Below are 16,909 nucleotides of genomic sequence, written 5' to 3' on the forward strand. Positions count from 1 at the left end.
CTGACAGCATCTTTATCATCAGTAAGAAGCATAAAGCAAGAATGACAGTCGCCACATGAAATGTGCCATCCCTTCATGAATATACCATGGCTGTTCTGCTGCCTATTCACATAACATCAGTAAATGACATCAGAGCTCAGGGAGAGCTCCTCTCCCGTCTCGCTTGTCAGTAACACCACTCAAGTCCAGGCCTTTGATGTCCCTCTGCTCTATTTCCGTATGACTTTTAGACAGTAGATTAAAGCAGGCATTAATAATTCCCCTTGTTAAACATGCTGACAAGTCATGTTTTTTTATTTCAAATTCCTCTGAGTTTGCTTATTCGAGCACATTCAGAAGACACGTCATAGTGATTTATTTATTTTATGTTTCTAACTGCAGTTTTTGTACTTCACAGGGGGAACTTGGCGAAAAGGGACAAAAGGTAAGAGTGGAGTTATTTGAATTCAGACTTCAATCAGCTGTGTTGATTTGGCTGTTTTGTGTTTCAGGGAGAACCAGGCATTGGTCTCAGAGGGCCAGAAGGCCAAGCAGGTCCACCAGGACAAAAGGTGAATTAAATTCCCCTTTCCCTGCTCGAAATGCAAAACAGAAGCAACAGATGACTTCAGAGTTCCTGGAAAAGCAATTAATCCCTGCAGCCTTCTACAACATTCACTTTGATGACGTTGTTTCACATTGGAGTTTTAATTTAGAAGAATTTAATTGGTCCAGTGATTCACTCTCATTTAAAGTTGAACTTTTGATTTAATAAAAGCAAGAATGACTTGTGCTGACATCAATTATTCCAGTGTAATGAAGGAGCCAGAGTAACAACATTCCATGAAGCAAACTGCCTGTTTGTCTTCCAAACATTCAATTTGTCTGTCTGAGGCTCGCTTTTGTTATCGTTTGTCTCTCTACCTCAGGGTGAGCCTGGTGAGCCAGGGCCTCCAGGGGCTCAGGGCATCCAAGGTATTCATGGTAATCCTGGTATCCAGGGCTCCCCTGGGCTTAAAGGACCCCCTGGGGATCCTGGAGAGCCAGGTAGAGAGGTACATCATCATTTCTCTTTACTTAAGAAACCTTTGTGCTCTGTTCCAATAAAACTGCAATTTTTAATCAATGTTTTTTGGTAAACGCTGCATGCAGAAACATGTACATTGCAACAATTAGTTGTTGGACTTTTAATGAAAGAGAATTACTTTGCCACAATAAAATGGAAGTCTGAGTTTAAAATGTTGGTGTGTGATGAAGGGAGAACGAGGGAAAAAGGGGAAAAATGGATCCCAAGGAGCTCCAGGACCTCAAGGTCCCCCAGGACTTGATGTATGAATCCATTTTACATTTCATTTCCCAAAGTCTTCCATTTTACATTTTTAATTTTAAGGCTCAAGGCTGTTTAAAAAACAAAGAAATGTATTTCTTTATTTATTAAACCATATTTTGTTATGCTTCTGCCCAATAAGGGACTCCCTGGTGTTCCTGGAGCAAAAGGAGAAAAGGTATCTACTAATAAAACTTAAAAGTTGTTCTCTCAATTTTTATAGTCTCTGTTGGGAAACTTATGAAGTACAAAAATAAATGTTCTTCTTTGCTTTATAACATTTTCAGTGCTCAGGTTCAAGTTTTGTTCATATTTGTGTCTGTTGTTTTTTCTGAGTATGTTTTTTTTATTTTCTAATTTTCTTTGGGTGTTAAAACTTCTTAACTATAACATCTCTTTTCATTTACAGGGTGACAGTATTCCAGGGGAACCTGGTGCGAGGGGGATGGCAGGCCCTCCAGGAAGACGAGTGAGTCTTCTTATCTCCCTTCATCCTCGGATATTGCCTTTGCTTAAATATTTTAAACATAATACAGTCATAATACACATAATGATGCAAACAATACATTTTGTTTTTAGGGTGACAAGGGTACTCCTGGTGTTAAAGGACCTCTTGGTCATATTGTGAGTTACATTTCAAAGTTTTTTTCTGTATATATGCATCTTTTCTTCTCATCAGATTTTTAGTTTTGCATTTTCTTTTTTAGGGTCCTAAAGGCTTACGTGGAAGTAAAGGTGAAAAAGTGAGTCCTTTCTTTATTCAGACGTGTTTGACTGAGTGAAACAATCGGAATTTAAACAGACACATTCCAGGGTCGGTTTCAGAGAATCTTATCAACGTGATACTAAGGACAAATCCATGTTTCAATCCATGTACGTGTGAAGTCAAACTCTTTATTTTTAAAGATGCTTAAAATATTTACAATAGGAGAATGTAGCCACGAGTGGGTCCAAGCCCGGGTCTCATTGTGCCTGGTCCCAAGCCCTGATAAATACAGAGGGTTGTGTCAGGAAGATCTTTGCCAAACCAAGTATGCAAATCTGACTTATGATATTGGTTGAGGCCCGGGATATGCAGAAAACAGGGTTAGATGGAGGAAGTTGATTTGCTGTGGCGACCACTAGAGGGTAAAACCAAAAATCGTTAAAATAAGAGCCCCTTAATGAATGTTAGTCATGGCATAATTAAGCATTATTTAACTAATAACTAAAGTATTAACAGATAATTGTATGCATTACTCAGCATTACTAAGTGTATTACTTAATGCAACGAACACAAAGTTAATGAATACATAATGCTAATCAATTTAGCAATTTAATCAATGAATGCTTTGTAATTCATTAGGAAATATTAAGTATAGTTAAATAAAAAATAGTTAACTGCTAAATAACTCATGAAGGAATACACTTTAATAAAAAGTAATTATTAAAAGTCCAACTCTTTAGTTTTTAGATATATATCCTAATCGTCACAATGTGTTAGTTCAGAGAGAAAGTTCACCTCTTACCGCTTGTTTTTGTCCAGACGATGACGCAAAAGTTTGTTTTAAAGAAGCTCAGTGATATAGAACATTTAAGCTCCTTTTTTAGGTGTGCATTATCACTGCGGATTATCACTTTTTAATGCACACCCAGCACCACAGTTTAAACTTTTTTTTATTAATTTAAAAACTGAATGCAAAATCAAATATATTAGATGCAAAGCAAAAATCTGTGAGGTAAGGAAAAAATATTATGCGGACCTGTCCACACAAGTGAACCCCCCACTTATATTCACAGAGAACGCTACCACAGGATCAATGCAAGGAGCCAGAACTGGGACATTCGGGAGAATTATCAAGTCACTTTGACTTGACTTGACTAGAAACAAATGCAGTTTTGGTCATGCCGTTTGCTGAGCGTTCACTCGGATCCATGACTATAAACATGTTTCTGTTGTGAACAGGGCAAAAAATGGCATTTAAATGAAAACGAAGCAATGTTTTTTTATTTTGAAATTTTAGTTCAAGCTAATTTTGTTTCTTCAGAGGTGATGTCACTTGTCATTTGGGCTCCTGTCATGTTCTTTTATCTCCTCTCATCAGAAGTGTCAGAACTGAGGTGTTGTTGACTGTTTGATTTATTTATGACACTCATTCCTGTCAAATACTCCTAAACCAAGGTCAGCTGAGCACAACAACCTTTCCAGTGATTCCAGCCAGTGTGTGTTTTATGTTGGATAAGATCAAACTGTTAAGCAGCACTGCTGCAGCAGGGAGGCAGGGAGTAGAACATGATCCTTGTTGACATCTAGATTAAAATAATCTCGTTTGGGGATTGGATTTGAACACTTTTCTTTTTTTTTTTCTTTTGTCAGGGAGAGCACGGGTTACCAGGTGTCAGAGGAGAAAGAGTAAGATGATTATCTGTTTTGACACTGCACTTTATTTCCACTATTTGAGATCTGATTGCAGAGTGCATGGTTCCAAGGTTTGTATACCTATAATCCCCCCCCCCCCCCCCCCCCCCAACTTTTACTCTCAAGGGGAGTGTGCTTCAGATTCAAGGACCTCGTGGGTTCAAAGGGTCCAAAGGGGATGCGGTGAGATTCTCTTCAGTTTTTTTCATCTTCCCCCCCTGCACAGAAAATTTGTTTTTCTGCCAAAGCTGTACTCAAGTGCTATAGGCATTTTTTATGAGAGGGCATCAATATAATATCTCATCCTGTTCAAACTAAATTTTACTTTAAAAACAAAGATAAAATAAAGAAATATTTCACAAAATGGAATTTGTCTGCTAAGGCCTTTTGGTTCTGGCTCTGAAGATGCTGGAATCAGGAAATGAAATTGTCTGAGATGAAACATATGAATTTTTATACTTGATTATATTTCTCAGAGACAGTTTTCTTTGTCATGGCCATAAATACAATGCTCCTGGTTTGGGTGTGAAAGATTGAAGGATGATAGTGGTAAATCAGTCAAATTCTTGATTTCTAAAGCTTTCCTAGAAAAACGACTGGTAGTTTTTTATGTGTGAAGGAAATTGTTTTATTATTATCATTGTTTAATTGTATTTGTGTAAATGTATGTTTAAATGTTAACTCAGATTGACCTTTTATGAAAACAGTTGTGTGTTTGTTCATCTGCTTCTCATCCCAGCAAGGATGAGGGGGTTTTAAGACACACTGTCTTTAGCAGATAAGGAATACTATTTGAACTTAGAATCCACCCAAAAGGGTCATTATACGACACCCTCTAATGAACTTTTTCTCTTTGTCTTGAAATTGTTACCTCTTTCTTGTGTTCTTAATAAAAGCAGCACAGGGAGAGGCAGACCTTTGAGAACAGAAGCGTGGTGGACCTTTTCTGTCACACTTGCTCTTCTCCCTTGTGCATGAGAAACTTGATTCTTGTTGTGGTCTGTTGTTTATAATTATGTTTTTCTTTAATTTCTAGATGCATTTATCTGACATTATGTCATCTTGCAAAAAAGACAATTAATAGTACTGTATATGATGATAATGATTGCATGGAAAGAACGTGTGAAAACTGAGCAGACCTTCTACTGTAGGGTGAGCGAGGTCCACCTGGTTTTGATGGAGATAAAGGGGAGAAGGGTGAGGATGGTCCTCCTGGAGTCAAGGTAACCAAACCGGATTCAGACATTAAAAAAAACTTGCAAACTCTTTAAAGGCTCACTCGCTTTAAAGGCTCACAATTAATATTGTGTTTTTGGTGTTTTTAGCACGTTCTTGTAGCATTTCTCTTGTGAAAAATCTTAAAATTGCATTTGTGAGTCTTTCTTTATTCAAATCGTTGTGAATAAGGAGCAGACGAAAAAATACAGTTGGAAAAAGCTTGCAACAGTGACTCAGGTGCTGCTACAGGTGGGCCACGATCTTCCTTTGAACTCCCTGCTCCACTTCGTTCTGCTGTATCCCCTTGTAGATAAATAAATTCATGTTCATCTTCATTTTCCTTGTCTGAGCTGGCATCCGAATCCAAAGTGTGCGGCTGGATAGCTCCAATATTGTACACTGTTTTTTTGGGGGGGGGAGCTAAAACGACATAATCTTAATTAAAAGACCACTGGAAGCGCTTTGAAAATACATCACAAGATGATCGGAGTGGGACTTTAAATAGTTAATTCCAAGCATTAATGTTAAGAGGTAACTCAATTCTTTTACAATTTTAATTAAAATCTCATTTCAAAAAAGGGTTTGAAGGGGGATGCAGGCGCCAAAGGGGCATTGGGACGGTTTGGAGCACGAGGACCAGTGGGCCAAAAAGTGAGTACGAGAGGCTGAGATTAGTATCACTTTGCATAAAGTCTTGACATCAGTCTGCATCAGACTATTCTTTTGTTCTACAGGGAGAACCAGGATCACCAGGTCTTAATGGACTGATGGTAAAACTACAACATGTGCAAGATTTTGATGTAAAAATATCGCAATTATTTTTTGAAAGCTCATTCAACAGTTACATTTGTTTTAAGGGGCGTAATGGAGAAAATGGAAAGGATGGAGCCAAAGGGGACAAGGGAGATTTAGGACTCCAAGGCCTAAGGGGAGATCAGGTACAATAAAGAATAAAAGTGATTTTTCAAAGTTTCCTTTCTTAACTCGGCTTTTTCTTTTTTTTATTTTATCTTTTGTTGTTGTTGTTGGTTATGATTTTATGAAGGGGGAACGTGGAGAACCTGGATTACCAGGAGATGAAGGAGAAAAAGGAGAAAAGGTTTAATATTCCATTATTGCTATAAATGTTGACACAAAACTTGACATATACAGACTTCTGTTTTCCTACTTTTGTATCTGGTGGTCGACTCCTTCAGTTAAATGTCTTTCATCTGCATTTTAAGGGGTTCAGAGGTTTTCCTGGACCTGTTGGAGGTCCCGGTCTAACTGGAGAAAAGGTAAAATATTAGTTAAACCTTGCACTCCGATATGATCAATGATGACAAGTTATCTAGTGGAAAAATGGCGTGGAAAGAAATCTGACTTTGATTGGATGTGACACAACAGGGAGACATAGGTATACCTGGAAGCCCAGGCATACCAGGCCTGAATGGACTCACAGGGAGAAAGGTAAATTTAATCTGTTTTTCTCTGCGTAGTACCCAAAAACATGCAGACTCATTTTTATTTTATTTTTTATTTTTTACTATTTCTAACATTTAGGGCAGTAGAGGAGAATCTGGGATCAGTGGGATTGATGGTGATCCAGGACAAAAAGGGGAAAAGGTCTACTTCTTTTCAGAATTCATAACTAGTGCCAGGTATATTTGACAAAGAAACCTGAAATTAATATAAATGAACAACACTATTGCTTAACTCAGGGTGCAACAGGATTCCCAGGCTTTCCAGGGTTTAAAGGATCACCGGGAAGTCCTGGGAGGGATGGAGACATGGGACCACCAGGACCATCAGGTCCTCGCGGTGACAATGGACCCAAGGTACGTTCATTTCCTCCAATTTTAGTGGCTGTATTAAGACTTTTAGCCGTTTTAAATCCAGTGTTTTTGAAAGAATCAGTCTTGTAGTTACCAGAACCTGTATGGAAGTGCAGTGATAACAGTTGATAATAGTTGGTTGCCCCTAAAGAGGAATTGACCTGCAAATCCTTTACAACTTTGCTCAATCCTACATTCCCTCAACCTTCTTTTGTTCTCTCTCCTTTGCTCGAAATTTCATTCCCAAATCCTGTTTGCAATATCTCTGGGAAATGATCACTAAACAAAACATGTTAGGATTTATCATAGCTACATGGAAACACCAAAAGAACTTGTTAGTGCCTTGGTTAAACCACGCGTCTTGATTTATTTTAACATGTTTTAGGTGTCTTTAACATGTTCTTGTGGCATTTTTCTGACAATGTTTGAAAAAGAGCTTATTCGTGATGTCGACATTTTGCAGGGCGAGCCACAAGCTCCTTTGTCCAAGCATTTAGCAACAGGGAGGCGAACAGGGGCGGGTTTGCTTTACAATCCCACCCACAACTCAGAGGCAAATTTCTAAGGAACTACTGCCGCTCTGCAAAAACTATTTCCAAGAAAACGACGCAGGTTTTTGATTTTAGCTAAAAATGTCAGAATTTTCAATCACAAGACCACTAAGAACGATTGAAAAATAAATCAAGAGATGATCGGAGAGAATCTAGTAAATGACACAGGAAGTGACACCTACAGATCTGCACACAAAGCCAGATTATTTTCTTTATTTTATTTGCTTGTAACCTGTCACCCTCATGGCCTGATGAGAAAAAAAAACAAATCTTGTCTTTTATTTGTCATGTGCACAAAGTTGGAGCAAAAAAATCTGAATAGTCATATCATGCCATGGATGAGTAGTTGAGGATTCAATGGTTGCCTGTCCATCAAAAGACCACGCCCACATTCACTTGCAAATTTAAACTTAAATGTAAAGTGAAACAATCAAATTATATAAAAATGTCCCATGTTATGGATTTTAAAACCAGCTACTGATTTGATTATAAACATTTTTTAAACCAAAGTGGAAGTATTTTCTTTTCCATATAAACATACATGACTTGTTACTTGGTGAGCTGACCTAGCCCAGTAAAATATTGCACTTCATTGTGTATTAAAAGGCTACAATATGAATGAAGTGCACTCAAATATTATTTCATTTAAATTCAATTTGACACTGAATAAGACAAATATTAGAAATGCAAATTTTACATTCAGATTTAGTATTGAACATAAAAAAGCTGTTTTCTTTGAATTGATGGTAGTTTAAGACAAACCTGCTGCCTATTAACAAAACAAAACTGTCTATTTGTCAAATTGCTGACATCCACCTTGTCCATCTCAGATTTATGAATCCAAGAAAAAGGAGCGAATTTGTGACAGAACCTGATGAGGACGAAGCGAGCTTGATTACAGTCTTTGTAGGAGAGTGGCAGCACGCTCCCTGGGAGCTGCAGCAGCACAGACATGTTGACAATTAACACACACCCCAAGGTCTATTTCCGTATGCAGCTTCCATATAATATCTTACTCAATTATGTCCTTTCAGCTACAATTACCAAATCCTTTTTGTTGACAGAAAGTAGCCCTAATCGACCTGTCCTTTATACCGTTTAGAAGTTGGTGATATGATGTGTTGGCATTGATTTCTACGTCTCACATGAAGTTTTCTTCTCTTGCTGAAGTTGATTTTTTATCAAACAGGGCGAAAGGGGCAGACGAGGAAGATCAAAACATTGTCAAAAGGGAACGCCGGGGATGCCAGGACTGAGAGGAGAAATGGTGAGACTAATTTCTAAACATACACCAACATCCAATTCTTTCAAGCAAAAGTCCGGATTATTATATTTCCATAAGAAAATTGAAAAATGGAATCTTAACTATGGTCCTTTTGCCTCTACTTGACTTGAAACCATTTATGTCAGTCATTGGACACAATTTTCTTTTTAAAAATTCACACTTTCTACAGTTTTCAATACTTAAAACACAGTTTTTTTTAATCTGATCATTATGACTTCATGTCTTAGAACTTAATACTTATAAAGTGATCTGCGAAAGGTATAAGTCACCCATAAACTAATAAGATAATAGCTCAAAGGAGATCTAGAGTTCTTTCTTTAGAACATTGCAAAGTAACAAGCTTTGTTTCAGCATATCATCGACAAGGCTTTTTATGAAAATCTAGTCAGACAAAACTATTTTCTATTATAAAAGCAAGCAACAGTTTGGCAGCCTCTAATTTATGTGGAGAATATGCATTTATGTCTTGTTAACTGACCTTTCCCCATTAGCGACCCACTCTGATTTTTTTAGTTTTTTAACATGATCTTGTGGCCTTTTTCTTATGATGGTGGACAAACATAAAGAAAATTAGGATTAAAACTGCATTTCTGAGTAATTCTTTATTCAGATTATTGTGAATCGTGATCAAAAATGCAATTTGGAAGTGTGACGAAGAAGCTATTAGTCTACGCTTTGTTCTGATGCATCCGCCTGCAGATAACTAGAACGCTATTTATAATGAACTCCTGCTGCTCTGCAGAAACTATATCCTAGAAAAACAACACAAGTTTTATGATTTTGGCTAAAAACACCATGACCGAAATAGAAAGATGATCGGCAAAGGATCTTTAGCCTGTTTAAATGAGATGATCTTCCAAAACAAAAGATGTACAGCTGAAAATAGTGTCAAAGCTGGTGAAACCCCAGTTTTAGTCTTTTATAAGCACACAGAAAGAAAGTTGTTTTCATAAGAAAATGCAGTAACATCTAGGAAAGTCCAAAATCAAATGCAACTGTGTTCTCATCATTAGGGGATAATGGGTACTGAGGGAGAAAAAGGTGAAAAAGGAGAGCCTGGACTATCTGTACGTATTAAACAAGTGACTTAACCACATTCTCACATTCTCTAAATTGACTGTTAATTGATAACGTTTTTATTTCTATTAAGGCAGAAGAAGTGAAGGAGCTTGTTACCCAGGAGGTGGTAGAAAAGTGTGGTAAGACCATCCATCAGGGCTTCTCACTGCATACTCTTAAACCCTCTGCAGAATATAAACTTGTTCTTTTCTTTGCATGAGTCCAAGCATGAATAAACATGTGCTTCAAGTATGGCCGCATATTGTGAATGTGTGCGTTTTGTTTGTGTTGTGGAGCTCCCATGGCAGCAGCATGGCACCCATGCGTGTTGAGCCATCTGTTATGTTCTCTCAGAAGAACACACACCATGGTGCCGGTGACATGCAGCCATTCACAAACACGAGACGACCATTAAGAGGGACACCTCCACAAGAACCCTCGACACATCCGAGACACTTGAAGGATTAATTTGTCAAACATCAGATTTTTGCATGAGATTATTAGAAGCATTTCCACAAATAAAATGTATTCTTTGTTTTGGACCATAAATATCTGCAAAGCCTGTACTGTCCTCCAGCTGTCCCATCAAATGTACTACATAATTTAACCTGAAATATTGACAAATATGGTCAGATTTTACATTATATCAGTCTGAACATCATATAGTGCTTATTTTTAATGGCAATTGTAGTAGCTAAAAAGATGCTAGTTAAATAAGTAATTACTTCAAAAATATCAAAAAATAGTAATAAAAGAAACAATAAATTAGTATTCCAGTTTGGTGTTTGTGGTACTCAACCTGCGCTTATATTGTTGCAGGGTTACAAAACAATCTCATGGTACAGTCTGTGAATCCAGATGTAGCAACTGCAGTGACTGGAAGTAAAATCGAGCCACCAGACGTTGGCATTTCCACGATCGACCTTTATTAAGAAACGTTGTTGGAAACTGTTGAAATTGAGGAAAACAACAAGTGGCATTCGTTAGTTCCCGATGTTGTAAATCTTCGAGAAAATAAGATTTCGCCAAACCGTACGGGGACAAGAAAAAAAAAATCAACTACAAATATTCATTTGTGGAGGTGAGGCCCCCGGTCAAACACAGACTTCTTAGCTCAAGTGTGAATGAGTGTGAAGCTAAATGAGCGCATAGATCAAACTTATGTGGAGCAGCTGTGTGAGATTATTATGATGAGGTTTGTAGCCAATAATGCACTCTAAGGTGTTGTGACAAAATAAAATGTAATTAGTCTGGGCTGGATGGGATTCAGTGATGCAACAGTGATGTGGATGAAATTGTTGCTGTGGTTACCGGGAAAGTGTTAAAAGTTCAAGTACAAATGTTGATGGAACTTCTTCGGACATTAAACCAAACTATGGATGGTTTATATTTATCAATGACCTATAAATAACATTAAATAGAAGTAGATGCTTTTTTTCTGCAAATATGTAAGAACTGTTTAATCTACTTGTTCTGTTGAAAAAAACTCAGTGGAGTGTTTTCAGATCAAGTCCATCTATGCTGGAAGAAGTTACCTTAGATCCAGCCTATTAGTGAATACAGCTGCAGGCAAAAATCTCTCTCTGCATTTTAAGTTATTATAATGTCTACTTCAGATAAATAAACCAGACAGCTAATCAAGGGCTAAAAATGTCATTGCTCAGAGTCAAAGCCAACCTGATCAGTTAAAAATGTTTTAAAAAAATGTTTTAACCCTTGTGCTATCTTAGATGACCCCACCCTTACATTGACGTGTTACGTCTACCATGACAAAGGTGGATAAAGGTGAAGAGGATTACATGTACTCCATGGACACCAGTGAAGATCACAAATCATTGAAGAAAAAAGGTTCAGAGCACTGTCTAGTGGGTCTAGATGACCCAACTTCCAACGTTAAAGTGCCTAGGATAGCACAAGGGTTAAAAGTCTGGGAACTTCAAAAAGACTTTTGCAAAAACCTTAAAATATGCTGCCCTGACCTTTAAGATGGTTAAAGATCCATACTGAATGTCAATGAATTTAACTGGACCTACAATTTATAAATGTTTTGATTCTAACAGCACTGCCCCAGGGCAATGCACTGGTCAAACTCACCTGGGTAATGGTAGAAATCAAAAGTTTTAAACCTCAAACAGATGGAAATTTACTTTATATAAAAAGCCTGATCATTGCTTCAAAAAAGTTTGATCTAAAATTGTGAAAAGAAAAAAAAAGGGATTCAATCAGAATTAAAATCGCTTCGCGATCTGAATCTACCCTCCTCTGCGCTCGCAGCCCTCTCTTGACCCGTCCTCACTGGCTGAGTGGCTGGTAACTGCTCCTCACTCTCCCCTTCTGCCTCTGCAACCCTCGTCAGAGTTGCATCGAACAAATTCATTTAAAACTTTTTTCAAAATGATGGCTTTGCCGTTGGTTTTATCTCCAAAGCAACCACTTTGTTGTTTGGTTGCCTGGGGGTGACGAACAGGTCTGTGTAACTTCTAGAAGTATTGGCAAAAGTAAAATTTGAGAGTTACTTAAAAATGGAAGGTTTTTGTATTGTATTTACCGCACTTTTCATGTATTGCATTTTGACAATATTTAAGAAAAAACGTACGAGCAACAGGGAATTGCTACTTTTGCGAGGTCGCCACACTAATGCCATTCAAAATCTATAACATTTTTTTCCAAGTTGCTTCTCATTGATGCTCGAGGATTTAGTAGGCAATAGGTCGGAATCCCCAGTTGGTATTTACGTTTTGAGAATGTATTAAAACAGATTTTTTGGGGGAAAATTTAAGATGACGGCCTCCTGAGGTCAAAGGTCAACAAAACTTCAGTTGTGGCTATGTAGACTTTAGCTGGTGGCGAGTGTGTGAAATTTTTGATTCCACGCACAAAAGCTTTGAAAGTATGCAAATTTCACACTTTGCCCCAACATGGCCACCAAGCAGTCGGTCCTGTGCCATCCCATAATGATTTCAAACTTCCTTTGGACGTCCCTGACACGTGGGTTTTGGTTTCGTAAGAGGATTTTAACATTTTTGTTGAGCCCCTTGAGAGATGTGGGCCCTGTTTTATTTATGCTGTGATGTCATCGTCTTTTTGGGGGAAGCGCAGCTCACAATGCCCAAATTTCATTTTCATCAGGTACTAGGTGTGCAAGTATTGGTGCTTCATTTCGAGACTACTGCGTGGACAAAGGGTTTTTTTTTTTTATCAAACGCTCAGTAAGAGAGACAAATTGCAAAAACAACATGCAGTCCAGGACTGCTGTGGTCCAAAATAAATAACCTTCACAAGCTTTAACCTCCAAAACTGTTACAAGGGAAAGGTCTACCCAGAAGCAGAAGTCTTCTCTGTAAAATAGTTATAAACTATGAATTCCAAGCAAGGCTCATCTCTCTATCCTAATTCCCAACTGCAACAGCTTAACCTTTTTTGTCCCTGACTATAAATATTTGTGCGCTTCTCTAACAAACAAGTCGGCTCTAATGCCCCCCTAAATTTGCAGTGCCTGTAATTTGTATAACGAGCTTGAAAATCAATGAATGGGGACTCCACTGCACCCTCATTTGGCATTAAAATGAGCAAATATGCTGCTGGCACTGATTAAATACTGCTGCAGTGGGGAAGATATTTTTTTTTCTGGTGGCTTTAGTGAAATGCCCAACTTTTTTCTCTCTGCTTCAGATTCTCATGAGGAAGGAACTGTAGAGTTGGGACAGAAGAAGAGAAGAGGAGCGTTTGGAGCTAAATCTGCTGGTGAGTTTCCAGTCGTTTCTTAGTCTTCTTTCTTTTGTTTCCCTGGATACATTTTTTTATCTTCTTTTATTGTTGAATAATGAGCATAGATATACCATTCCTTCAGAGCAGCACTGGAGAGAGAAAAAGGTTAAGAGCAGATTTTTCTCCTCATAATGACTGATAACACCTTTGGATTTCGGTTTAAAACTACAACAGTGCTTCCTATGTTATTACTTCAACTTTTTTTTAAAATTGTATGTACTGTATGCTGCTTTAAGCTATATAATAGAAGACAAAACATCACCGTTAAACCTGTTATACATGCTAAAATACATGCATCACTTCAAACAATCATTATGTTGGAAATGATTGTTTGAAGTGATGCATGTATTTTATGGGTTAGGGCATCCTAACATATATTTAAAACGTCAAAGTCATCTTTGATCTATTTTCAAAGCGTTCCCAGTGGTCTTTTAATTGTGATTATGCTGCCTTTAGCCTAAGTTTAAAAACCTGTGTTGTTTTTTAGTTCATAAGTAATTCACCTCTGAATTGTGAGTGGGACCTTTGGTACGTAATAAGTCCGCCCCACTTCCCATCATCTATTGATTTGCACTTTTTCCCCACTAGGCTACACCCCCTCACAATCACATTTGTTCCTTTGCTCCAGTTTCAACAATTTGAATGAAGAAATACTCAGAAATGCCTTTTTTATTTTCTATTTTCTTGATCATCATGAGAAAAATGGCCCAAGAGCATATTAAAAATTGAAGATTTTCACTACAATACAACCTATTTTAAAATGACTTACTCCTCACGTACCTCCCTTATAGTTTCAGAAGCAGACCCCTGTCTAGACCTGATGTCAGAGGGAGCCTGTTCGGACTACGTTCTGCTCTGGTACTTCCACGCTCAGTCAGGGGAATGCAGACCGTTTGTGTATGGAGGCTGCGGGGGCACCCAGAACCGATTCTCCACCAGGCACAGGTGCCAGAGCGTTTGTGGTACGCAGAGGAGAGTTACAGAGTCGGACTTAATAGGAGGTGTACCCCCCAGAAGCTGAATATGTAACCGTGGATATGACTTACAAAGCAATATGAATGAACATTTGAGGATGCAAAAACACCAGTTTGAGAAAAATGCATCTGTGATCCCTCAGGGTTGATTATGAAGATGGTAAATTTGATGCTGATTTTTGAACATATTGTTTACAAATTCATTTTTAACATCTTGCATTGATTTTATTTATATACATGATGATTACAGTTGTTTATTTGACTGATAGCTGTTTTTAATCTGAAGCAAATGAAACATTTTTTATACTTGTGTAAGTTAAATATAACTTGAATGTAATTATAGCGTATGTTTGTCCCTGCCTCCCCTCCCACAGAATACAACATTTACCTTTCTTGTGGGTTTTTTTTTAATCGTTTTGCAAAAATGTGAAGCTGATGGGCTGCTGCCTCCTCCAGCACCACATATGCTTTTTCAGCAGGGGGTGTTATGGGTCAGGCTGGGAGCCAGATGAGGGGCCAACAGGAACCCACTGACTCTCCATTAGATCAGCCCAGCAGTTGATGGTGATGTGGGGAGGGGGGGGTGGGGTCTCTGCATCAGCATGGATAAAAAAAAGTTTCTGAATTTTTGTGTCCTTCCCTTAGAAAATCCAACAGTAAAATCAGAAGATTCCACGGGTGGAGGCGTTGAAAGCGTCATGATTCACACTCGTGTCAATAATTTTCTCATGTTTCTAAATGAACAAATCATCAAGTTGATTTCCAGTAATAGTCTTGTCAAACACAGAGACGTATTTCAGGGCCGAGCTCCCCCGAGGCCTCCTTCATGCTGGTCGCGATTCGACTCCGTAATGTGCCACATGCTAAGATGGCCGACAGAGCTGTGAGATATGGTCGCATTCAAGAGCAGTTTAACTAAACTGTATTCACTTTTTCTTTAAGAAAAAAAAAGAAAAAAAGAAAGAAAAATATACTAAATTTTTGGTTATTTGCAAGACTGTAAGACTGCTAGAGCCTGTATAAATTAGTGCAACGTGATAAGTTGGCTGTTTAAAACAAGTGGGCAAGAAAGTCATTTATTATACAAGTAGGAGATTGAACCTCAATATATTTTTATTTATTTCCAGTTTTTGTCAGAATCAAAGTAATAAAACATTTTAATAAATTCTTTATGTGGTGTTAAAATCTTGCCGTTTTAAACCCGACATTAACTGTTTTACGTATTTGGAAACAGTTAGTAACCAAAATAGACACTAATTAAAAAGTGCAGACTCCCATTTCAGTACTGCAACAAATATGCAATTTATCCTAAATGTCAAATGATTGTAGTTTTTTTTTTTTTTTATATAAATTCATATCAAAAAACCTTTAAACAAAAAGGTATTTTATGAGTAAAATTATTTATTTAGTGCATCAAATCTTCATTTTTCTTTAACTAATTGATCATTTCTGTTTGAAGGAAGAATTGAAATATGACAAAATAAAGAAATAAAATCAAAGAATCAAATCAAATATTACCTTAATGTTCAGACTCTATCTGCAAAGGATTTACACATTAAGAAAACTTGACTTACTTCAAAAAAGTAGTCGTGCCAGTTTACCGTATCTTTCTGCTCATCTTGTTATGAAAGTTAACAAAAACCATTGTTGTTCAAATTCAGGTTTCACCTTAACCCTTGTGCTATCCTAGGCACTTTAACATTGGGAGTTGGGTCATCTAGACCCACTAGACAGTGCGCTGAAGCTTTTTCTTCAATGATTTGTGATCTTCACTGGTGTTCATGGATTACATGAAATCTTTCCACCTTTATCCACCTTTGTCATGGTAGGGAGAACACGTCAATGTAAGGGTGGGGTCATCTAAGATAGAACAAGGGTTATATACCTTTATTGTTTCTACGTGATGCCAATCCATTGAATTTCCAGTGAAAAAATAAATATTTACATAAAAAGGAAACAACTGTATTAGCTATTTGAAACAAATTTGAATGTCTCAGTCAGCTGTGATCAAGATTCATCACATTAAAGCTGAAAATATTGCCAGTAAAAGTGTTGTCACAAACTGCTCACTGCTCACTTTCATCATCCTGACTTCATTCAGACAAATCACCTTAGGAACGACTGAATGAAAACATCTGAACGTCATACCCAGAACTGCAGCCACGACGATTTTTGGGATGGAATTAATCCCCTTTCCTTTTTCGGGTCCAGGTTAAAAATAACTCCAAGGTTTGACAAAGCAGCATTAAATGGCCGAGATAATACCACACACGGTAATTTTGCATCCGGAGCTGAGGCCAAACACCAGATGATGCAGCGAAGTTCATAACATCCTGCATGTATTCTGGATTTTGTTTTGATTTATTTTTATGCAATAAATCTGTACTGAGGTTGCAAGATTGATCCTTTCTTCTACTGCAATTCAGCTCAAACCAACTAAAAGCTTGTTCTTTTTGTGTTTCTGATTAAATTGACATCTTTAAACACTATGACTTCCGTTCACACAATGTTTTTATTTAGATACTGTTCCTTTTAT

At 37.6% G+C, this 16,909-nt stretch overlaps 1 protein-coding gene across 4 annotated transcripts in view; it reads left to right on the forward strand.

The window, feature by feature from the left end:
• col7a1l (collagen type VII alpha 1-like) overlaps window positions 1–14,767 on the forward strand; it is a 58,968-nt gene extending 44,201 nt beyond the window's left edge. For all 4 annotated transcript variants that reach the window (XM_023952395.2, XM_023952396.2, XM_023952397.2 and 1 more), the window contains 24 exons: window positions 398–424; window positions 492–551; window positions 909–1,034; window positions 1,237–1,308; window positions 1,449–1,484; window positions 1,716–1,775; window positions 1,886–1,930; window positions 2,014–2,049; window positions 3,663–3,698; window positions 3,831–3,887; window positions 4,856–4,927; window positions 5,502–5,573; window positions 5,657–5,692; window positions 5,780–5,860; window positions 5,968–6,021; window positions 6,146–6,199; window positions 6,309–6,371; window positions 6,465–6,527; window positions 6,623–6,739; window positions 8,477–8,554; window positions 9,586–9,639; window positions 9,723–9,771; window positions 13,304–13,375; window positions 14,191–14,767. In XM_023952395.2, coding sequence (XP_023808163.1) covers window positions 398–424; window positions 492–551; window positions 909–1,034; window positions 1,237–1,308; window positions 1,449–1,484; window positions 1,716–1,775; window positions 1,886–1,930; window positions 2,014–2,049; window positions 3,663–3,698; window positions 3,831–3,887; window positions 4,856–4,927; window positions 5,502–5,573; window positions 5,657–5,692; window positions 5,780–5,860; window positions 5,968–6,021; window positions 6,146–6,199; window positions 6,309–6,371; window positions 6,465–6,527; window positions 6,623–6,739; window positions 8,477–8,554; window positions 9,586–9,639; window positions 9,723–9,771; window positions 13,304–13,375; window positions 14,191–14,420 — 1,650 coding nt within the window. In that variant the 3' untranslated portion in view covers window positions 14,421–14,767. The remainder of the gene's footprint in view (window positions 1–397; window positions 425–491; window positions 552–908; window positions 1,035–1,236; window positions 1,309–1,448; window positions 1,485–1,715; window positions 1,776–1,885; window positions 1,931–2,013; window positions 2,050–3,662; window positions 3,699–3,830; window positions 3,888–4,855; window positions 4,928–5,501; window positions 5,574–5,656; window positions 5,693–5,779; window positions 5,861–5,967; window positions 6,022–6,145; window positions 6,200–6,308; window positions 6,372–6,464; window positions 6,528–6,622; window positions 6,740–8,476; window positions 8,555–9,585; window positions 9,640–9,722; window positions 9,772–13,303; window positions 13,376–14,190) is intronic.
• Window positions 14,768–16,909: the final 2,142 nt, after the last annotated feature.

Source organism: Oryzias latipes, chromosome 23 (genome assembly GCF_053564925.1).
Source record: "Oryzias latipes strain Hd-rR chromosome 23, Olatipes_Hd-rR_3.1".
Taxonomy (NCBI): Eukaryota; Metazoa; Chordata; class Actinopteri; order Beloniformes; family Adrianichthyidae; genus Oryzias; species Oryzias latipes.